The 23,418-nt window shown below is 57.9% G+C and overlaps 1 protein-coding gene across 2 annotated transcripts in view; it reads left to right on the forward strand.

The window, feature by feature from the left end:
- Positions 1–10,149, forward strand: part of TCF25 (TCF25 ribosome quality control complex subunit) — a 28,024-nt gene extending 17,875 nt beyond the window's left edge. For both annotated transcript variants that reach the window (XM_077831484.1, XM_077831485.1), the window contains exons 11-18: positions 1,020–1,125; positions 1,548–1,707; positions 3,217–3,304; positions 3,916–4,074; positions 6,832–6,922; positions 7,550–7,629; positions 8,337–8,409; positions 9,902–10,149. In XM_077831484.1, the coding sequence (XP_077687610.1) occupies positions 1,020–1,125; positions 1,548–1,707; positions 3,217–3,304; positions 3,916–4,074; positions 6,832–6,922; positions 7,550–7,629; positions 8,337–8,409; positions 9,902–10,063 (919 nt within the window). In that variant the 3' untranslated portion in view covers positions 10,064–10,149. The remainder of the gene's footprint in view (positions 1–1,019; positions 1,126–1,547; positions 1,708–3,216; positions 3,305–3,915; positions 4,075–6,831; positions 6,923–7,549; positions 7,630–8,336; positions 8,410–9,901) is intronic.
- The last annotated feature ends 13,269 nt before the right edge of the window (positions 10,150–23,418 follow it).

The raw sequence follows: 23,418 nt of genomic DNA on the forward strand, positions 1-23,418 counted from the left end.
GGAATTTCTCCTGCCTCACTGCTCTGCTGCTGCTTTTGACAAGTTGGAGGGATGCTGGGTAGCCCAGGCATGGCCATGGAGTTCAGCGCAGGCCTTGGCTGACGTTCCGCCCGGTGGTCTGGCTGATCAGATCAAGGTAGAGCCTTGCACACCAGGACCTGTCTTCCCAGTGGGCTACACCTGTAATGATGAGTCTGACTACAGTCTGCTCTGACTGCGTGCTCCGCCTCCTGGCCGTTAGCAGTGGGGTTCCACGGTGGTGCGCATCACCCCTATGCTGTGCGCTGGGCGTTGCAAGGTCCGGGAACCAGAGATCAGTGTTGGGTCTGACAGCAGACTCTGCTGGCTGCCTGGGCTGTCTCCGGGCTCTGTGGGACAATCGGCACACTTGGCTATTCCATAGCTTCTGATGCCAGAAGGGACCTGTGTGATTGTTTAGGGCAGCTGACCTGCATAACAGGGCATAGAATTTCCCTGAATTACTTCCTGCTTCAGGTGCAATAGCTGGGATTGAACTAGTTCAGTGTTTCTCAACCTTTTTGATACCAGGGACCAGCTTGCTGCCTTCCTAAAGTGTCAGGGAGATCTCAGGACTGGGGCTGGTCCACAGACCGATTGTTGAGAAACACTGAGCTAGAGCAGAACAGTTTACACCTCACCTTCAGCATTGACAGGAAAATTGTGCTCTGTACCTGTACTTTTCTCTGCAGACGGCTTGGACTCTCTTTTGGGCAGGCTCCTGCTCTGTCCCCCTCTAGGCCCATAGACTTGTTCTGTATCTGCCTGGTCCTGTGCTTCCTAGCCCTGGCTAGACGCTGCCTTGTCTGAGTGGCCTTATTGTCCTGCCACATGGCAGTGATTGTGCTTCCCTCATCGGTGCCATCCCATGAACTGTGACCAGTTTGTGGGGCTGGCAGGCTGAGTCTTAAGCCAGCAGTCCGGTCTGATTTTGAGTGAGTAACTCTATCATGAGCTTTTGTAATGCTGCTCCTCTGGTTCATCCCCTCCCCCTCTCCTAGCCTTGATCCGGAGAATGACCCGCTGTGTGTGCTGCTGCTTATTGATTTGCTGTCGCTCCGAGCTAGAGAATACGCCTTCCTGACACGCATGTTCCAAGAGTGGGAGGTGAGTTGGCAGCCGGCTCCCCTGGCAGGAGGTGAGCGGGAACTGGACAAGAGCAGATTCCTGGGGCTCCACACCCTTCAGTGACCTGTCTCTGCGAGTGCTGGGCTGAGAAGGGAGGGCAGCTGCACCATAGGGGACGAGGGCCAGGCCGCTTGTACCAGAACTGCAGACACTGACTGGAATGTACCCTAAGATACCAGACTTGGCTCTCTTGAACCAGGGGTTTCGAGTGCTGTATAAGCAATAGTGTGAGTTTGGTATCACTTTGTCCATTGTACAGATGTGCACACTGAGGCACAGAATGGGAAGTAATTCTCCAGAGGTCGTGCAATGAGAGGTGGTACCCCCAGGAGTGTAACCGAGCAGTCTTGAGACTAGCACCAATGTTACCATTGCCTGGGAAATCTTTCTTTCATCTGCAGGGTCACCGAAACTTGTCCCAGCTCCCAAACTTTGCCTTCTCGGTTCCGCTGGCGTATTTCCTTCTGAGCCAGCAGGAAGAGCTCTCGGAAGTGGAGCTAAGCCAGGCACGGGAGAGAGCTGCCCACCTTCTCCAGCATGCGCTGATCATGTTCCCGAGCGGTAAGTGTGGTGGCAAACAGCCCCAGAATGTCTGGTTGAGGATTTATGCACACAAACAACGGCCAAACTCTCAGTGACTGAAGACAGACGTATTATTCCTGTAATGGAGCAGATGGCCCTGCCCCTTCTCAGTACAGAGACGTGGCTCTCAGGCACTAGGTCCCACGATGCAGTGCAGCACAGTCCCTCAGGTCAAGGTGGAGTGTTCCATGTTCGGTCTTTAGTCTGTGCAAGTGTTGATTCCCAGCTGATGGTGAACGTGGCCTTATGCCCCATGCATCAGATGGCAGTGGGGCTATAGAAAAGACTGTAGAACTTTATGGGCAATATTTGGTGCCCTCAGCCTTCAGTATGTTAGAAAGGGATCAGTAACTGTCTGTGTCTTCTCCCTCCCTCTGCTATTCCCCTCCTAGCTTGCACCACATTCGGTGCCTCTCCCCCATGTATAAATATACACATCACATGTGCACAGGTTGGGGGCAGGAGCACGGATTCTGTGTCATCACAGGAAGATGCTTTGATCCAGATTTACTGTCTGTTCCCTCCGAGGCACCGTTACACTTTAGATGATCTGTTTGTGGCTCCTATCACATCCACTTTCATCCATCCATCCACTTTCTTCTGTTCCAGAGAGGAGCCATGTAGCGCCTCTGGGCCAGGAGGGGACATAGATTGCCAGAACTGATTTGCCTTTGCAGGCAGGAATATGCATCTCTCCGTGAACAAAGGGGTTCAGTTTGTGTTGACTCTTGACATAACCCATCCTTTCTGCTGCTGGTCATGAGGACGAAAATAAAACCTGTATTCAAGTTCAAAGGCCGGCAGTGTTAATGTCACGACATTGTACCTTATTCCTTTTGGCATTTCATTAAATGCTTATGCAAAGCTCTGGACAGTGATTTAAAAAAACACAACTTGAAACATTTTGTGTAGCAGATGTAGCATCACGTAGATGTAGCTATGTGAACAAAGGTCCAGTTTCTGCTGTCTGCTAAATATAATAAAATGTGCAACAGAGTCTTCAGCCATAAATTTGGACGTTGTCCTCTTCCTATGTGTCTGGTGCTTGAGGCCTTGTCTACACTTACCAGGGGATGAACTCCTGGTGATCGATGCATCAGTGGTCGATTTAGTGGATCTAGTGAAGACCTGCTAAATCGACCGCAGATCGCTCTGCCGTGGACTCCGGTACTCCACTGGAATGAGGAGCGCAAGGGGAGTCAACAGGAGACGCTCTTTCGTCGACATCGCGTAGCGTGGACCCCGCTGTGAGCAGATCTAAGTATGTCGACTTGAGTTACGCTACTAACGTAACTCAAATTGCATAGCTTAGATCGGCTTTCCCCTGTAGAGCAGACATGGCCTGATTCTAGAAAAGCACCTGCTCTCCCCAGCTGGCCTTTGTCCCAGTTCTAGGAGCTCTTTGCAGCCGCTGGCACTGGGGACCTGGTAGGTCTGGCAGTCCCTGTCTGTGGTGTGCTGAAGGTGGACGCTGATTTTCTCTTGCAGTTCTTATGCCGTTGCTGGATCGCTGTAGCGTGCAGCCAGACTCCAGGGTTGCTTCACATTCTGTTTTTGGACTCCAAGCTCAGATAAGGTAAGAACTGCCCAAGCTTTTCAACGGAAGGAATCAAAGCTTCGCCTTGCACTGCTGGCGGGTTTCTCAGCTCGTTCTGCAGTCTGCATTTCCAGGAACTGAGGAGAGGAGTAACTGCTTGTCCCAGCAGGGAGTGGGAGAGGGGGCTGTTTGCTCATGGGAGGCACTTGGGTAGCAGGCTGATGGGGACCCATAGGAGAACCCAGATAGATAATGCCCAGTAAAAACCCCCAGCTTAATATAGGTAGGCCATAGGTTCATCTTGGGCCTTGCAAGTGTCTGTGCCTACTGCAGCAGACACTCGTGTGTGCATGTGACCTGGGCAGGCTGTCTCCTCCGGGTGCTTGTCTGGCTCTGGGACTTCTGTGCCCTGTGGTCATCTCACTGCCTGGATCTCAGGGAAAGGTGGGGCGCTTTCTCATCCTCCCCCTGTCGGGGCTGTTTTGGGAACAGCACTCCGTCGTTCGAGACACAGTAAGCTGGTGGAGGCTGGTGCAAATAGGAAACACAGGAGATTGCAGCTCATTGTTCAGTGTGAGAATCTGAGACAGGCCTCCGGGTGGGCTGGGGTGAGCAGTGCCTGCTGTGTTATAACACTCTGTGTCCCACAGCCAGCCTCCTGCCTTGAACCAGCTGGTCTCCCTGTACGTAGGAAGGACTCACGCCCTGTGGAAGGACCCTGCCGTCATGGCCTGGCTGGAAACCAACGTTCACGAAGTATTACGGAGGGTGGACACGAGTGATCCAGCGGTGGAGGAGTTTGCGCAGAAGTGAGTACGGTTGGCTGAGGCCGACCGCTCTTCCGCACCAGATACCCTAGAACCTTAGACCTTCAAGATGGAGGCATTGAAACACTCTGATGAGGCGGGGTCTAGATTTAGATCAAAGAGCCTTGTTGGTCTTGGACCCTGTCCCAGGCCCAGAATGCTGCGTGCAGTCTGGCATGTAGAACTTCACTGCGCAAGCAGGCTAGATCTGACCACGCCAGTGATAAGGTGCTGGAGGTGCTGTTCCCTGTGCCCCTTGGAACTTGCCTCTTAGCTGTGGAGGAGTTCTGTGCCAAACTGCCGATAGCACCTTGGTGTCCCAGCCTTTGAGCCCTGAGCTGCACTGAGGTTTCGAACTTCCTTCAGCTTGTCCTTTAGAGTGTGTAAAGGCTGGGTCCTGTCCCCTCGGGGTGGACTGGGGGGAACCCCCAAAAGTAGCCAGGACCAGCAGTATCTGAACGGCCAAGTACTAGACCAGAGATGGCCAAACTGTGGCTCACAAATCACAGGTGGCTCTTTTACCATTAAAGTGCAGCTCACCGAGCCCTCCCAACCCCTTTATTCTCCACCTACTGGTTGTGGGAAGCTCAGGACCTCTGCCTTGCAGCAAGGTGGTGCGGTAGGGGCTTTTGCCCAGTGGGGCGCACCTGCCAAGGCTCGGGGCAGCAGGTGTGCCCTGGCTCTCGAACTTCTGAAGATTGTCATATGTAGCTCAGAGGGCCAGTAAGTTTGGCCACCCCTGCACTAGACAGTGTGCTTTTGTTCTAATATGATTGTCTCTGGATAGCAGACAACAACTCCCAGCTGCTCCTGAGACCTAGCTTAGCTGGGCAAGGGCCGCCTGAGTCTGGGCAGCCAAGGAGGCTGCCAGTCTGGGTTCAGACATGTCCTCCTCCACCTCTTCCCCTTTCACTGACCCCAGCACCCATGCCTTGGTCTCATGGCTTCTCTCTCCCTCGCAGTTGCAATTCCTGCTTTCCTGCAGCAGTTTCAGGCTAGATTGTGCCTTGTTTGCAGAATGAGTGGGACTTACCTTGTCCCTCATCTTTCTCGACAGTGAGACTGAGCTACTGGCGTTGATGAGCCCAGTGCTGTCAGGCTACTCTTGTACCGTGTATGCAGTGCACGAGTGAGCTACCCAGCGTCATTACAAATTACAGCATGCATGCCACCAAATAGCTCATTTCTCTGTCCCATCGGGGTTCCCTGGGCTGCTTCCCAGCGGTCACATACCACTACGGGTTAAAGCACCTTACCAAAGAGGAAATCTTCCCGCCTCCAGTTAGGATAGCACGTGTTACGGAGCCATAAACCCTTGGAGCTGTATAGACGTTTGTCTAGACCCCAGTGTCCCTGCATTGGCCTGTAGGCAACTGTGTGGCGTCGCTGATGGCTGTACATCTTGTTGGACAAACAAAGGCTGCATTGGACTGGTGTTACTAAACGTGTTGATTACAGTGGTGCCTATGGCCAACTAAGAAAGGGGCCCCATTGTCCAAGATGCTAGACAAACACTGGAGCAACCAGTCCCTGCTCAGACAGACTGGGGGGTGGAAAGGGGTATGTGCAGGCAGAGTGAGCAGTCGATGGCCTCTAGGATCCCCGATTTTTGTGGGGTTACTTAGAGGGGTCAACTGAAGGGAAAGAGAAGTGAAGGTAGAGGGGAACACCGCCTGGGTCCTAGTGCCCTCCAGGGTTAGCAGGGGTGGGGCCTCCTCTGCTGTTCTGGGTCTGGGGGAGGGATGGCCCCATTTTATGCTCTTGCCAAGTAGCTTCTGCAGGTGCTCCCGCTGGTGGGAGAAGCTTTGGTGCCAGGAAGGTGAAGTCTTAGTGAGATAGGGGCCAGCGTGGAGGTGAGCTGAGAGTCAAGGGTTCTCAAACTTCATTGCACCGTGACAACAAAAATTACTGTATGACCCCAGGACGGGGAGCCAAAGCCTGAGCCAGCCCAAGCCCTGATGCCCCTGTTGGGGGACTAAAGCCCAAGCCCCACCACTCTGGGCAGGGTGGCCAAAGCCCAAGGGCTTCAGCCCCAAGCTGGGGGCCTGTGACCTGAGCCCCACTGCCCAGGGCTGAAGTCCTTGGGCTTTGGCCCCGAGCCTCAGCAAGTCTAAGCCAGCCCTGGCGACCCCATTAAAATGGGGTCCCAACCCACAGTTTGAGAATCGCTATATCTGTGGCTCAGTAGAAGGTCCCATTCTTTGCTTTCCTTGCTCTGACTCTCACCTGGCTGTCACCAGGGCCTTGGAATGAACCTGAGAAGCAGATAGATTTCCTGCTAACAAAGACTGTGTGTGTAGGCCGCTCCCTCCTTGGCAGAGAGTGACCAGGCCAGCTGGGGGGAGCTCTCACCTTGTCACACTGCTGAGGGCAGGGATGTGCTCATCATAGGCTGACTTGTGAGGCAGAGACGGGCAAGGTGTGGGTAGGGTGAGCACTTTGAAGTAGGGATTGGAATGCAGCGGGGGGTGAGGGGTGGGACTGTTGGGGCATCTCAGCAGCGTTCCTTTGAGGCCGCTTGGCTCTCTTGGTCTGGTGGGCTTGCTGGAGAGCACCACCCAGGTGGTATCTGAGCGTATGGCCGCTCTCACCGGGACCGGTGCAGCCACTGAATGCCAGGCGAGGGAGGGTCTGATGAGCACGGCACATCCCGTAGGAGGCTGGGATGAAGCTGATGCTGCCACCAGGGAATGCAAACCCTGTCAGTGCCGTAGTGCATTGTGGTGTGCGTCAGTGACGCCCTTCCCTGTCCGCCCTTAGGCGCAAGGTGCGGTACCAGAGCGCCCCCAGAAACATCTCTCGCCATGTGATTCTCTCGGAGCTGAAAGAAGCCACGGCAGCACTGCCCCTGGTGAGTAAAAATGGGGCATTGTGTCCTCAGTGTCACGCGTGCGTCATGGCCCCCCAGGGGCTCCCTTTGTGCCCCCCGGCCATGTCAAACCAAGCCCAGTGGGGCTCTTCAATGGAGACATTGGTCTCCTATACGTCTCTGCCTGTCCCATTGCTCCAGAGCAGGCTTCGCTCTCTGTGGAGCACCCACAGAGAACCCCTCCTCCGGTAGCTGGGCGTTCTGGGCCAGGCCAAGTGCTGCAGCAGGCAAGGGGGAAGCCAAGCCAAAAATAGGTCCCAGGCTTAATAGTGTCACAAAGAAATAGCCTCGGCCCATTGCACCAAGGCATTGCCGTGTGTATTCCCTGAGCGCCTCGCCCCAGGGGTGGGCATAGGGGTGTGCTGCAAGTGTTTGATTGTGGAGGTACCCAGACTTGTCCTGCTATGCTAGGGCAACTGGGGCCATGACACGGCTGCTGTGATTGTCTTAATGCTACATGGGACTATGTGCCCGGGAGGACTTATTGTCCTAGGTCAGTTGTGTGCCTTCTCTGCCCATGCCGGGTGGCATGGTTGCTCCATTAGACAGGAGGCATGAGAAGTTAGCAGTGTTTTGACAGGGGTCTGATTTTTGTCCCTCGTTTTGAAGGAAGTGACATCCCAGCCCGTAATGGGGTTTGACCCCCTGCCTCCCTTGGACTCCATCACTTCCTATACAAGACCAGAAAGGTATTTCTCCACTTCGGATTCATGTCTTTCTGCATAGCTCAGCTGTTTGCTTTAATAAGTGCCCAGGCACACTACGGCGTGGACGCTAATGAAATCGTGGCTTGGAGTAAAATCTTCCTCCATCTGAGAACAGTAGAACCATTAGTTTTACTTACAGCGCTCAATGAGGGGTATGAACCATACAGACAGGGGTTGTGTCCTGCCACTTTTGTGGGGTGGTAGCTGTCTGTGGGTCACCATCTGAGACAGTCCGCAGAGGCCACTCAGTATTAGCACTGCTTCAAAATGTCACTTCGCATCAATCTCTCTGAATGAGGCAGGGATCCCTCCAGGTGGGGTTTGGGATAGACGCCATGAGGGCAGGCTGTTTTGTATCGAAGCTGCTCTGTTGAGTGTCATGCACATTGCAAAGGTGTGCAGAAATCTGAGCACAGCCTGCATCCCTGTGGAAGTGCTCCTGCCTCAAGTAGAGACTCACTAAACTGGGGGTGGTAGAATCCAAAGAAAAGTGAATCTCAGCATTTTGTTTCAGGTAATCCTACCCCAACCTGGCACCGGGCTTATGCAAAGCTATGCATTGCTAGAGAACAAAGTGAGATTGTACAGGAGCTGGGGGTCTTCGTGCAAAGCTGGGATGAGTGTGGGAGAGTCAAATACAAATGTCCTTTGTTTCACTGAATGGGATTGTTTGGGTTTTTCTCTTCCAGGACAAATCATCCATCCAACGAAAGCACTTTATCTCTCTTTTTTCGATCATTGTTGCCAAATTTTAGCTTACAGGTATGTTAAATGAACCTATAGCACATGTGTACTAGCATGTGTGTGGAATTCCGCACCGAACCTTCCTACACAGCGTAGTATTGTGCATGCAAGCAACCCATTGCACCGTTAGCTGGAGGCTACGTGTGTAACTACCACTGTTAAACACACACTTACAAAATGTCATTCAGTCTTCGTTCTCAAATACGAACACGGGGAGGATTTTGACCTGGGAAGGGGCCTGTCTTCCTCAGTTGCAAAAAGCCTTTTCATCCAGTGTATCCTGGAACATCTACATTTAATGTCTTGTGTCAGTCAATGAAATCCGAAGGCAGCAGTTCGGGTTCTCGCCCTTTGTAAGGTCTGTTTGCATGCAGAACGTGTGTGGGAATCTTCCTTTCCTTCAGTGTGTTCGAGCGTTCTCATCCCTGCAGCTGGTGAAGGGAGTATTCTGAAGAGCATAAGTTAAAGACAGGCTGCTTCCATTCTCCAGGAGAGCTGGGAGGTCAAATCACGAGTGAGGAAGTACCACCGCAGCAGTCATGTTAGCAGTGTAACTACCCTCTAATCCGAGAAACAAGGAGGCCGAGTCACGGTTCATGTTGAAATTTTGACTGCAAGCTGCACTAATTCTGTAGAATTGGTTGGGTTTTTGAAGCAGAATTCAGAACTGCGCAGCTTCTAGATCTCACCGCTGTGCTGGCGGAGCTTGTGAATAGCTGTAACTAGCTTCTTGCGTAAGGACGCTGCATCCTGATTTTAGTGCTGAGCTTGTGACAAAACGTAACTGCCCGCTCGCTCCTATGTTTTCCAATGCTTTTTAGATTAAAAACCAGCAGAGACCAGTCTTGGTGGTAACTATTCATAGGCCAGGCTGGGTGTTTGAGATCCACCGTATCAATTAGCCCCCCATAGTTGGGGGAAGACAACAGCTCCCTTTCTGAAGCTGAACTGTGCTTTTTTTTTAACCACCATGTAATTAAACCAGCTGAAGGAATTCTGCACCATGGTTTGAAGTGAGTTTATAATAACTGAGTGTGGAAGTGAGTTTATAATAACTGTTTTTGCTCCCTTAACTGTAGCAGTTGCTGTAATACCTTGTGACTTCACAGCACGTCCTCAGTGCTTCACAACCATTAGAGAGCAAACTTCACAACAGTTGTCCTCCCTCTTGCTCAGATGAGGCGCAGAAAGGGGACATGACTGTCCTTCAGAAATAGAAATCACATCTCCTGACTCTCAGGCTTGTGCTTTGACCGTGCTTGCTTTCCCTAAGTGGTCTAAAATTCTGACAGTCTCTTCCTCAAAAGCTGCTCAGGGGGCAAGTGCTTTGAGGCAGAACTGAAATGACTGACTCATAGTGCAAGTCATTCATTGATCTTATACCCCAGGGCAGCCTGAAATCTGAATGCCCTGATTCTTGTGGGTTTAAAGGCCAAGCCATTTTGAGCAGTTCAGCGCTGGGGGCTCTCGATCTCCCTGTTCTCACTACGTGCCTTGCGCTGTGTTGCAGGGGGAGGTCAGACAAGATGGAGATGAAGAGGCTGGAGCTGGGCAGGATCTAAACCAGGGTGTGAACAGGCTAATGGCAGCCATGCGGGACATGCTGGCGAATATCCAGTTCCAGGAGCCTCCGCGAGACGAAAATCCCGACGGAGATGCGGACTGGGATTGAAACCAGACCAAGCCCTTTACCCACACAGTGCTATGTAATTATGTTCCTGATTTGTGGTGCAATGTAATAAAGTCACACAGAGCAGAGAGGCCGGGTCCTTGACGTTCCCTGCTGCTTTGTCCATGGGAAATGGGCCCAGTTTTTTTCTGGATTTAAAAAGCCCTTTTTAGTCTCTCCATAACTTCCAGCCTGCTGGAGCTGGAGTCCTCTCAGGACACTGCTTTGGAGGGGCGAACCCCGAGTCCAAACTGCTGCTGTCCCCTCCCTCCTGCCCGCCTTCCATGCCACACACAGGCCTTAATGGGTAAGATTCCCCTTGACCCTCGATTGCTACCGCCCTCTTCCACAGCTGGCAAGTGGTCCAGGGTGACGACTGGCCCCACGCTACCTCTTCTCTGCCCCCACCGCGGGCATTGTGTGAGGAGGAGCCGGCTGCACCGCGCTGCTCTAGGCTAGTGCGTCGGCAGGGCCAAGAGTCGCTCCCTCTGCAGCCAGAGGTGTCAGCATGGGTGCAGCTGGGGAGCCAGCTCACAAAGCTCGATCTTGCAGAGCAGGGCCTCGTGGCGTTGATGGGAGCCACTCCAGCTCCTTCGCCCGTCTGGGGACAGCCCCGTGGCACAGGCTGGCCATCGTGCTGCTTTCCCAGAAGCAGAAGCCATGGTGGCTGTGCGTGCTGCCTGCCTCAATTCACATGGCTTGGGAGGAAGGGGGCCTGCTTTTCATCCTGTCCTTTAGCTCCTGTGCATGACGTTAAAGTGGGTCAGGGCACAGCACTGTGGAATGGAGTGCAGGGAGGAAGCGTAGACTGCCCCTGAGGGGAGAGATGCAGGATGCCCAGTCGTGGCCATCTGACCCTGGGGGTATGGAAAAGACGCCTTCCCTGTCCCCCTGCTCTGCTTTCATCTTGGTGCCGCTTCGCGCGTAATGCCTTGGGGAGTGCAGAGCAAGCTGGGGCACGGACGACATCCAGCTAATCAGACTCATGTGAGCAGCCACTGGCCATTGGGTCGGGCAGAGGGAATTAAAATTCCGCTGTAACAAAGTTAGATCTGAGGCATTTTAACTCCTGTCCTGCCGGGAGCCACGCAAAGGGTCTGGTCCTTAGACAAGTGCTGGGGCTTAGCCTCCACCCGGACTGCAGCGGCTCTGCATTTGCCTGCACTCACAGCTCCTCCACCTGCTCACCCCTGCGTGTCTCCCTGGGGGCAGCGGAACAAGCGGCCCTTAGAGGAAGGGTTATACTCAGAGATGGAGTCCTAAGGAACAGCCCAGGCCCATGGCTTCACTCCTGCCAGGCAGCTGTGTAACCTGGAGTTTTAAACCTTCCCACTTCGCATTAAATCATTAAAGCTAAGGAGGCAATGAACCAAATTTCGTTCTCTGCTGTGCACCTCTCGGTCAGTTCCAGGCACTTTGATTTAGTCGAGGGCCTGGATGGCCCTTTGAATTACAGAACCAACCTCTATTTGAGAGAATTTCAGAGTAGCAGCCGTGTTAGTCTGTATCCGCAAAAAGAAAAGGAGGACTTGTGGCACCTTAGAGACTAACCAATTTATTTGAGCATAAGCTTTCGTGAGCTACAGCTCACTTCATCGGATGCATGCAGTGGAAAATACAGTGAGGAGATTTATATACACAGAGAATATGAAACAATGGCTGTTACCATATACCCTGTAACAAGAGTGATCAGGTAAGGTGAGCTATTACCAGCAGGAGGGGGGGAAGGGGGGGAAACCTTTTGTAGTGATAATCAAGGTGGACCATTTCCAGCTGTTGACAAGAACCTGTGAGGAACAGTGGGGGGGCAGGGAATAAACCTGGGGAAATAGTTATACTTTGTGTAATGACCCATCCACTCCCAGTCTCTATTCAAGCCTAAGTTAATTGTATCCAGTTTGCAAATTAATTCCAATTCAGCAGTCTCTCCTTGGAGTCTGTTTTTGAAGTTTTTTTGTTGAAGAATTGCCACTTTTAGGTCTGTAATCACGTGATCAGAGAGATTGAAGTGTTCTCCGGCTGGTTTTTGAATGTTATAATTCTTGACGTCTGATTTGTGTCCATTTGTTCTTTTACGTAGAGACTATCCAGTTTGGCCAATGTGCATGGCAGAGGGAAGTGATCAGTTGGGCAAACAGGCGTCCCATGACCATTTACACAGGTCCCTGTGTTATACTCGCGGTCCAAGACGGAATGGTGTATCGATGGGCTGGTAGGCACCAGAATGAAGTGCAGCTTCAGGAGGCTGTCCCACCAAAGGCACCACTATGGTCCTAAGACCTCCCTCAAGGCAGCCTTTTATAGCCATCCTAATATGAACTAAGCTTGAACTGACCTATTCCCATCTCTTCGTTGGCTCTTTACGTTCTGTGCTATTTAAATACAGCCATTCCAGTGTCCTTCCCCTGCTACTGACACAGAGCATCTTAGTCAAACTTCCCAAATTCTCTCTCTGACATTGAAAACCCTGCTGGAACCAGTTATAACCTGTTCCTGGCCTTGCTAACTTCAATTCCCATCTTATCTCGAACTCTAGCTCACACTAACAAACTCCATTTCCCATACTCCTCTGGGCTTGGCCTAGCCAAATGCCTCTTACAGGCTCCAGGGGATGTGGCATGGTTTCCTCAGGGCTGGAGGTGAGGCAGGGCTCGCACTGTGCTGCTCAGCTCAACAGGCTCTGCTGGTGTGGTGGCCCATAATTGCCCTACTTAGAGAAGGAAAAGGCCCATTATTCCCACCTCCGGGGGTTGGGGGATCCCCTGCCTGCACACACTTGGGTTTGGCCCCATTTCCTGATTCCTTTCCAGGGGGCCCCTGCTTGCCTCCAGCAGAGCGCCCATGCTGGGAAGTGTTCACTGTGGCAACATGTAGCACTGCAAGGCAGAGCAGCAGGTCTTGTTCTGACAAGTGGCTCTTGCAGGGAGCCCAAAGATGTGCGCTGCCTCCTCCGTGTCTCGCAGCAGACGCTGTAGCTGCAGACGGTCGTTCCGTTCAGTAGCAGACTGAGGCCATTTATAGCCATGCTCTCAAAAGCCCCATTGAGAAAGCTGAGGATATTATTGCGGCGTATCACTGTGCTGGCTAGAGTCAAGAAAGCTGCTGCCAGCGGGAGGGGAATGTGCTTCTCCCTTAGCTTCAGTTCTTTCTCCATTTCCCTGCCTCTCCCTGGCTCACCCTAGGTTCTGTTCCTCATCATAGAAGATCAGGGTTGGAAGGGACCTCAGGAGGCCATCTAGTCCAACCCCCTGCTCAAAGCAGGACCTAATCCCCAACTAAATCATCCCAGCCAGGGCTTTGTCAAGCCTGACCTTAAAAACCTCAAAGAAGGAGATTCCACCACCTCCCTAGGTAACCCATTCCAGTGCTTCACCACCCTCCTAGTGAAATAGTGTTTCCAAATATCCAACCTAAACCTCCCCCACTGCAACTTGAGACCATTGCTCCTTGTTTGTCATCTGGTACCACTGAGAACAGCTGAACTCCATCCTCTTTGGAACCTCCCTTCAGGTAGTTGAAAGCAGCTATCAAATCCTCCCTCACTCTTCTCTTCTGCAGACTAAATAATCCCAGCTCCCTCAGCCTCTCCTCATAAATCATGTGCTCCACCCCCCTAATCATTTTCTTTGCCCTCTGCTGGACTCTCTCCAATTTGTCCACATCCCTTCTGTAGTGGGGGGACCAAAACTGGACGCAATACTCCAGGCGTGGCCTGACCCGTGCCGAATAGAGGGGAATAATCACATCCCTTGATCTGCTGGCAATGCTCCTACTAATACAGCCCAATATGCCGTTGGCCTTGACAACAAGGGCACACTGCTGCCTCATATCCAGCTTCTCGTCCACTGTAACCCCTAGGTCCTTTTCCGCAGAACTGCTGCCGAGCCATTCGGTCCCTAGTCTGTAGCAGTGCATGGGATTCTTCCGTCCGAAGTGCAGGACTCTGCACTTGTCCTTGTTGAACCTCATCAGATTTCTTTTGTCTAGGTCACGCTGGACCCTATCCCTACCCTCCAGCGTATCTATGTCTCCCCCCAGCTTAGTGTCATCTGCGAACTTGCTGAGGGTACAATTCATTCCATCCTCCAGATCATTAATCCCATCACTCATGGGAAGCCCAAACCAGCCCTGACTGAGGGTGTGGGCCCCGAGAGTGCATCCCGTCTGCCCCTCCTCTCTTCAGCTCTTCCTGTGTTACCATGGCCCCGGCTGGCAGATGGGGACAGTGGCTCTTCTCTATGCAGCTAGTCCCCCAGTGGAGCTGTTGTGGGAGCTGCTCTCCCCTTGACGGGCTTATTGGCTTGGCCAGCGGCCACTGGGTGCAGCTGGCGGTGAAAATGCTTTGGACAAGGTGCTGCTGGTAGGTGGCACCTCACGGCGCATGGGGGTGGCTCTTCCTTTGCCCCATTATGCTTACAAGAAGCATACTACTTCTTCTTCATCCCCCCCGCCCTGGCAGGGACCGTGCAAGCTCTGGCTCTCCAACCCCCTTGCCCATGGAGGCTTATGCAGCCATCTTTTTCCAAAGACGCCCTCAGATGCTCCAGGCACATGGCAGCTACCAAAGGAAAGCCTGGCAGCTGGGCCAACAGCATGAGAACTGCCCTTGGGAAGGGCATGGCCGGGTCTGGTGACGGCCAGGGAGAACCATGCTGCTGGAACTAATGGGGCTTGTGTGAGCTCGCGCAGCTCCGTACCGCCACGGGCTGTCAGTAACTCGCTGCCCTCTCTGGCACCTCCTGCCAGGGGATCTCGAAGCACTTCACAAACCGCTAACGGATAGAGCATTACCCCATGTTAGGGGGAAAACTGAGGCACAGAACAGTGCCTGAGCCAGGCTGCTGCAGTGAGTCAGCAGCAGAGCTGCGCCTAGAGCAGGGGTACACACTAGGCGCCGGTCCTGCGATGCACCATGGCTGCCTGGAGCCTGCAAGCCCCCATGTGCCCAGAGAGGGCTGTCGGGAAGGAGGAGGAGGTGGACACCGCTGGGATCTGGAAACTGCAGCAGAATCAGCCTTTGGATAATATTTCAGTTCCTCTGGCAGATTTGCCGCTTTGGGCATCAACAAGAACCCGAAGGCACATGACAATCAGCTGGGCCACGTCCCTCCCCTGACCAAACACACTCGCCTTTATCCCCAGCCCTGGGAGAATCAGAGCCGCGAAAGGCCCTGTGAAACGGGAGCTCCTGCCTGGTGCGCTGGAGCAGGAAGAGCACCAAGCTGGCATGGCCACACCGAGGTGTTGGAGAGCAGGGGCAGGACTCCAGCTTCCCTGGGGGCTAGCACGGGAGGTGGGGAGAGGAGCTGGGGTGGTGAGGCTACTGGAGCGGAGGGGTGGGGGCAGCTGGAGGGCAGTGGACTAAGGGGCTGTGGGTGATGGGGTGTGGGGATGGAAACAGGAGGGCAGAGCTAGGTGTGGGGCCAGGCCAGTATTTTCATTGATGTCCTTTTCCAGCTCTCACTCTAGATGGGGTGGGCTTTAGCAAATGAAGGGCAGCAGAGAGCCTGTGTGTACTTTCTCCGCTAGGCCGTAAGCTGCTTTTGGTACTGGGGAGGGAGGCCCGGGGGTGGGCAGTATTAACGTTCCTGGAAATGACAGCATTCAGATTGTGTGTGTGTAACCTTAACTCTGCACCCTGGCGCGTGTGCCCCATGCCATGGATCTTAACTCCGGGAGCACATTCCCTGCCCAGGTAATGCAGCGTGATGTTTGGCTGGAGGGAGGGACTTGCTACGTGTGGCATGCAGAGCCAGCACGGAGCAGGATGGATGGTGGGGTATGGTGGCCGCTGTGGGTCAGGACTGAGAAGCATTGGGGACCCCTGTGGTAGCGGGTGTCTCATGCTGCTGCAGGGGGGCTGGAGTGCGCAGTAGCCTGGCCGAGGTTTGTGCGTGAGGACACGAGTCTCGGAGCTGAAGGCAGGGCCAAGGGTCACAGTCATGGCGCTATTGAGCCCTAACCAAACCCATGGCTGGTGCCGCTACAGTCTTCTCCCGCCTTGAGGTCCTCCAGGATTGGGTCCTTTCCTTGGAGGACGGGCGGTTGGGCTGGAGGGAGTAATGGGAAATGAGCCATTTCCGTGCTGAAGTGCTGCCTCGACCCCTGGGCTCCCCACGTGGCCTGCACTGTACTTGGAAGCTCAGACCAACCCCTGGGGCCATAGAGCCCATCTCCGCCCTGCCCCTGCCAATGCCCTCACTGGGGCTGGATCATGCCCGGCCAAAGGCCTGGGTGGCTCCCCTGGCAACAGCAAGGAAAGCAAGTTAGAGGGCGAGGAGGAGGAGGCCGGAGGTCAGCCCCTGCAGCTTGGGCTGGCTTTGGGCAGAGGAGGGCTTTGAACACGCCACCTGGAGCAGTTCCGGTTCTTGACTTGCTGCGCGGTAGAAGGAACCCGCAGTCTGGGCACAGGGGAACGGGCAGCAGCCTTCTAGCAAATTCCTGCAGCTGGGGCCTGGCCTGGCATCCCTGCAGCTTCCCCCGCGGGTACCCAGAGCTCAGGCCTGCCCTGAGGCTGGTTCAAGCAGCAGAGGCCATGAAGAGGTGACAGGCTCATGGGCTGTAAGCCCCTATGTGGGGACAAGGAGTCAGACCCCAGTGGGCTAAAGGCAGAACACAAGGGAAATAAGGCACCAACTTGTAACAGGGAGAGAAATGAGCCCCTGGAGCGAGTGAGCGAGCTGGGGCTGCGGTGGACTCTGTCCCCTGGAGAATTGAAATGGAGGTTGGTTGTCTTTCCCCATTAGCTCAGCCAGGCGTTATTCGGTTTGAGCTGGGGGTCCCTGGAAGTTCTCTGGCCTGTGTTGTGCCCACAGTCAGATGATCAGCTAGTCCCTTCTGGCCTTGCCCCCTAGGACTGTTTGTTCCCCCCAATTCCCACTGCTGGCACCTGGCATCAGCAGCATGGTCTCCATGAGCCGGCAGCATCTATCACGGCTGCCCACATCCAGTGCTGCATATTCTCCATTCCCTTGAAGTCCCAGGGTCACGGAGTCCCCGGGCGATGCTCTGGAACTGCTCCCTGCGAAGCCAGGCAGGACTCTGGGGGAGTCTCCTCTCTGGGAGCAGACTGTCTGCAGGGCAAGAAGCTCACAAGGCTTCCACCTTCCTGGGCCTAACCTCGGAGCAGTCAGCATCCTCTGCCCCTCTGTGCGCTTCCCACAGCGAGTCCGCCCAGGCGGAGTCCTGGGGAAGCCAGAGGGTCCTGCCCCCCAACTCCGCAGTCAGACGTGACTCTCAGCCAGCCAGTAACACAGAAGGTTTATTAGACGACAGGAACATGGTCTAAAACAGAGCTTGCAGGTACAGAGAACAGGACCCCTCAGCTGGGTCCATCTTGGGGTGGGGGTGGGGGGGCTGGTAGGGAGGCCAGAGACCCATTTGCAATTCCCCAGCCAGCTTCAAACTGAAACTCTCCAGTCCCTCCTCTGGCCTTTGTCTCTTTCCCAGGCCAGGAGGTCATCTGATCTCTTTGTTCTCCAACACCTTCAGTTGGCACCTTTGCAGAGGAGGGGCCCAGGCCATCAGTTGCCAGGAGACAGGGTGTCGGCCATTCTCTGTCTAGACAGCCTCACACTGGCCCTCTAAGGCTCTGCAACAATCATGCAGCTTATCCCACCACCTAGACACCTAAGAAATGCACAGGGGAAACTGAGGCACCCACACAACACCCAGAGAGAACATCAAGAACAGTCCCACTTTGTCATACAGGGTCCCTGGCCAGCTTCTCCATGGCATTCTCTAATACCCACAGTGCCCTGCAGCTGCTGCCTGGACTCGGGGCTCTGGTCTCTGCTGTGCCTTTCCTAGCATCACAAGGCGATTTCCATCAATGGAGACAGTGCTTGGCACCCGAAGTCAGAATGGGTGGGTGGAGAAGTGGATCTGGGGGAACCATGCATCACACTTACCCACCCTTCCCTGCGCCCCACCTGGGGGTGAGAAGCAGGCGCAGTGCTCCACCACCGTGGCTCCTTTCGGTCCAGCTCATTTTTCTGCTGCTCACAACTACAATGCAAATATTTCCGCACCTGCCAGAGGCCTCTCTCAAGGAAAGGCTTTTCCTGCTTTGTCCTGAGGCTGCCGCAGTTCAATGCTGGGCTGATCCAAAGCTCTTCTCTCTCCGCTTGTACAGGGGCAAGACATTTCTTGCTACTGAGCCAGCCAAGCTGGGAAGGTCGTCACGGGAAAGCTCAAGAGCTGTGGATTCAAAAGTGAGGTTGGTGCCCAAATGGTCCAAGAGATGGGGCCTGTGGGTGCTTCGCAGAACGGCCTTTGCACCGTTTCTCCAGATTCCTTTACAGACCTCGCCGGCACGACTTGCTGAGGCAGTTCAAGGTTGGTCTCCTTGGTCCCTTTAATGAATCCCACCTGCCTTTTGTTAGGGTGCATGGATGGAGCTGGTAAGAACATAGGAACGGCCCTACTGGGTCAGACCAAAGGTCCATTGGGCCCAGCAACCTGTCTTCCGACAGTGGCCAGTGCCAGGTGCCCCAGAGGGAGTGAAAGGACAGAGAATCATCAAGCGATCCATCCCCTGTCGCCCATTCCCCGCTTTTGTCAGTCAGAGGTTTAGGGACACCCAGAGCATGGGACTGTGTCCCTGCCCAGCCTGGCTAATAGCCATAGATGAACCTGTCCTCCGGAAACTGAGCTGGTTCTTTTTTTGAGCCCAGTTGTGTTTTTGGCTCCACAACACCCCCAGCAGCGAGTCCCACAGGTGGACTGTGCATTGTGCGAAGTGCTGCCTTTGGCCAACCCACTGCCTCTTAATGGCACTGGGTGACCCCGGGTTCAGGTGTGAAGTGAAGGGGTAAATAACTTCTCGGCGCGTGACTCTCTAGCCCTGCCTGGGGGGCTCCGCAGCACCACAGCTGTGCCCTGCCAGTGCGCACGGAGATGCTGGGCTGGAAAGCGGAAGGGCCGGGGTGGGCCGTGCTGTGAACGTGAGTCACACATCAACACAGCACGGGGCTGAGTGAGTATCCGTGCTCGTGCTGGGCCTTGGCTGAACCCCCGACCCAACACCTCACTGGGGAGCTTGGGGCAGTCAATCAGCTTTTTACAGACAGTGCTTACCTCCGCGGCAGGGGGCCGGGGGCAGATGGGTCTAACCAGCCCTGACCGCCGCAGAGCAAAGCCTTGTTGCCAGGTGCCCTGACTTCTGAGCAGCCAACAGACAGATTGCCCTGGGCACGACTCCGCTGACATTGGCAGGAAGGAATCTGGCCCATCGGCTTTTCCAGCATCTGTTCTGCAGTACAGAATGCACTTGTGCCTCCAGGGAAAGAAAGTATCCATGTGAACAGAGATGGGGCTGTCTGCAGCGAGCGGCCCCGGAGCAGAGCACCCGTGTGGTACCCGCCGGATGGCTCCAGCCCGTGGAGTACCCGCCGGGTGTCTGCAGCGAGCAGCCCCGGGGGACAGCGCCCACGTGGTACCCGCCGGGTGTCTGCAGCGAGAGGCCCCGGAGCAGAGCACCCACGTGGTACCCGCCAGATGGCTCCAGCCTGTGGAGTACCCGCCGGGTGTCTGCAGCGAGCAGCCCCGGAGGACAGCGCCCACGTGGTACCCGCCGGGTGTCTGCAGCGAGAGGCCCCGGAGCACAGCGCCCACGTGGTACCCGCCGGGTGTCTGCAGCGAGAGGCCCCGGGGGACAGCGCCCGCGTGGTACCCGCCGGGTGTCTGCAGCGAGAGGCCCCGGGGGAGAGCGCCCGCGTGGTACCCGCCGGGTGTCTGCAGCGAGAGGCCCCGGAGGACAGCGCCCACGTGGTACCCGCCGGGTGTCTGCAGCGACAGGCCCCGGGGGACAGCGCCCGCGTGGTACCCGCCGGGTGTCTGCAGCGAGAGGCCCCGGGGGAGAGCGCCCGCGTGGTACCCGCCGGGTGTCTGCAGCGAGAGGCCCCGGGGGACAGCGCCCGCGTGGTACCCGCCGGGTGTCTGCAGCGACAGGCCCCGGAGGACAGCGCCCACGTGGTACCCGCCGGGTGTCTGCAGCGACAGGCCCCGGAGGACAGCGCCCGCGTGGTACCCGCCGGGTGTCTGCAGCGAGAGGCCCCGGGGGAGAGCGCCCGCGTGGTACCCGCCGGGTGTCTGCAGCGACAGGCCCCGGAGGACAGCGCCCGCGTGGTACCCGCCGGGTGTCTGCAGCGAGAGGCCCCGGGGGAGAGCGCCCACGTGGTACCCGCCGGGTGTCTGCAGCGAGAGGCCCCGGGGGAGAGCGCCCACGTGGTACCCGCCGGGTGTCTGCAGCGAGAGGCCCCGGGGGAGAGCGCCCACGTGGTACCCGCCGGGTGTCTGCAGCGAGAGGCCCCGGGGGACAGCGCCCGCGTGGTACCCGCCGGGTGTCTGCAGCGAGAGGCCCCGGGGGACAGCGCCCGCGTGGTACCCGCCGGGTGTCTGCAGCGAGAGGCCCCGGGGGAGAGCGCCCGCGTGGTACCCGCCGGGTGTCTGCAGCGAGAGGCCCCGGAGGACAGCGCCCGCGTGGTACCCGCCGGGTGTCTGCAGCGAGAGGCCCCGGGGGACAGCGCCCACGTGGTACCCGCCGGGTGTCTGCAGTGAGAGGCCCCGGAGGACAGCGCCCGCGTGGTACCCGCGGGGTGTCTGCAGTGAGCAGCCCCGGAGGACAGCGCCCACGTGGTACCCGCCGGGTGTCTGCAGCGAGAGGCCCCGGAGGACAGCGCCCACGTGGTACCCGCCGGGTGTCTGCAGCGAGAGGCCCCGGGGGACAGCGCCCGCGTGGTACCCGCCGGGTGTCTGCAGCGACAGGCCCCGGGGGACAGCGCCCGTGTGGTACCCGCCGGGTGTCTGCAGTGAGAGGCCCCGGAGGACAGCGCCCGCGTGGTACCCGCCGGGTGTCTGCAGCGAGAGGCCCCGGGGGAGAGCGCCCGCGTGGTACCCGCCGGGTGTCTGCAGTGAGAGGCCCCGGAGGACAGCGCCCGCGTGGTACCCGCGGGGTGTCTGCAGTGAGCAGCCCCGGAGGACAGCGCCCACGTGGTACCCGCGCGGTGTCTGCAGTGAGCAGCCCCGGAGGACAGCGCCCACGTGGTACCCGCCGGGTGTCTGCAGCGACAGGCCCCGGAGGACAGCGCCTGCGTGGTACCCGCCGGGTGTCTGCAGCGAGAGGCCCCAGAGGACAGCGCCCGCGTGGTACCCGCCGGGTGTCTGCAGCGAGAGGCCCCGGGGGAGAGCGCCCACGTGGTACCCGCCGGGTGTCTGCAGCGAGAGGCCCCGGGGGAGAGCGCCCACGTGGTACCCGCCGGGTGTCTGCAGCGAGAGGCCCCGGGGGAGAGCGCCCGCGTGGTACCCGCCGGGTGTCTGCAGCGAGAGGCCCCGGGGGAGAGCGCCCACGTGGTACCCGCCGGGTGTTTGCAGCGAGAGGCCCCGGGGGACAGCGCCCGCGTGGTACCCGCCGGGTGTCTGCAGCGAGAGGCCCCGGAGGACAGCGCCCGCGTGGTACCCGCCGGGTGTCTGCAGGGAGAGGCCCCGGGGGAGAGCGCCCGCGTGGTACCCGCCGGGTGTCTGCAGCGAGAGGCCCCGGAGGACAGCGCCCGCGTGGTACCCGCCGGGTGTCTGCAGGGAGAGGCCCCGGGGGAGAGCGCCCGCGTGGTACCCGCCGGGTGTCTGCAGCGAGAGGCCCCGGGGGAGAGCGCCCACGTGGTACCCGCCGGGTGTCTGCAGCGAGAGGCCCCGGGGGACAGAGCCCGCGTGGTACCCGCCGGGTGTCTGCAGCGAGAGGCCCCGGGGGAGAGCGCCCACGTGGTACCCGCCGGGTGTCTGCAGCGACAGGCCCCGGAGGACAGCACCCGCGTGGTACCCGCCGGGTGTCTGCAGCGAGCGGCCCCAGGGGAGAGCGCCCACGTGGTACCCACCGGGTGTCTGCAGCGAGAGGCCCCGGGGGAGAGCGCCCACGTGGTACCCGCCGGGTGTCTGCAGCGAGAGGCCCCGGGGGAGAGCGCCCACGTGGTACCCGCCGGGTGTCTGCAGCGACAAGCCCCGGGGGAGAGCGCCCACGTGGTACCCGCCGGGTGTCTGCAGCGAGAGGCCCCAGAGGACAGCGCCCACGTGGTACCCGCCGGGTGTCTGCAGCGAGAGGCCCCGGGGGACAGCGCCCGTGTGGTACCCGCCGGGTGTCTGCAGCGAGAGGCCCCGGAGGACAGCGCCCGCGTGGTACCCGCCGGGTGTCTGCAGCGAGAGGCCCCTGAGGACAGCGCCCACGTGGTACCCGCCGGGTGTCTGCAGCGAGAGGCCCCGGAGGACAGCGCCCACGTGGTACCCGCCGGGTGTCTGCAGCGAGAGGCCCCGGGGGAGAGCGCCCACGTGGTACCCTCCGGGTGTCTGCAGCGAGAGGCCCCGGGGGACAGCGCCCACGTGGTACTCTCCGGGTGTCTGCAGCGAGAGGCCCCGGGGGAGAGCGCCCGCGTGGTACCCGCCGGGTGTCTGCAGCGAGCGGCCCCGGGGGACAGAGCCCGCGTGGTACCCGCCGGGTGTCTGCAGCGAGAGGCCCCGGGGGAGAGCGCCCACGTGGTACCCGCCGGGTGTCTGCAGCGACAGGCCCCGGAGGACAGCACCCGCGTGGTACCCGCCGGGTGTCTGCAGCGAGAGGCCCCGGGGGAGAGCGCCCACGTGGTACCCGCCGGGTGTCTGCAGCGAGAGGCCCCGGGGGAGAGCGCCCACGTGGTACCCGCCGGGTGTCTGCAGCGAGAGGCCCCGGGGGAGAGCGCCCACGTGGTACCCGCCGGGTGTCTGCAGCGACAAGCCCCGGGGGAGAGCGCCCACGTGGTACCCGCCGGGTGTCTGCAGCGAGAGGCCCCAGAGGACAGCGCCCACGTGGTACCCGCCGGGTGTCTGCAGCGAGAGGCCCCGGGGGACAGCGCCCGTGTGGTACCCGCCGGGTGTCTGCAGCGACAGGCCCCGGAGCACAGCGCCTGCGTGGTACCCGCCGGGTGTCTGCAGCGAGAGGCCCCGGGGGAGAGCGCCCACGTGGTACCCGCCGGGTGTCTGCAGCGAGAGGCCCCGGAGGACAGCGCCCACGTGGTACCCGCCGGGTGTCTGCAGCGAGAGGCCCCGGAGGACAGCGCCCGCGTGGTACCCGCCGGGTGTCTGCAGCGAGAGGCCCCGGAGGACAGCGCCCACGTGGTACCCGCCGGGTGTCTGCAGCGAGAGGCCCCGGAGGACAGCGCCCACGTGGTACCCGCCGGGTGTCTGCAGCGAGAGGCCCCGGGGGAGAGCGCCCACGTGGTACCCTCCGGGTGTCTGCAGCGAGAGGCCCCGGGGGACAGCGCCCGCGTGGTACCCGCCGGGTGTCTGCAGCGAGAGGCCCCGGGGGAGAGCGCCCGCGTGGTACCCGCCGGGTGTCT

Source organism: Eretmochelys imbricata, chromosome 12, assembly GCF_965152235.1.
Source record: "Eretmochelys imbricata isolate rEreImb1 chromosome 12, rEreImb1.hap1, whole genome shotgun sequence".
Taxonomy (NCBI): Eukaryota; Metazoa; Chordata; order Testudines; family Cheloniidae; genus Eretmochelys; species Eretmochelys imbricata.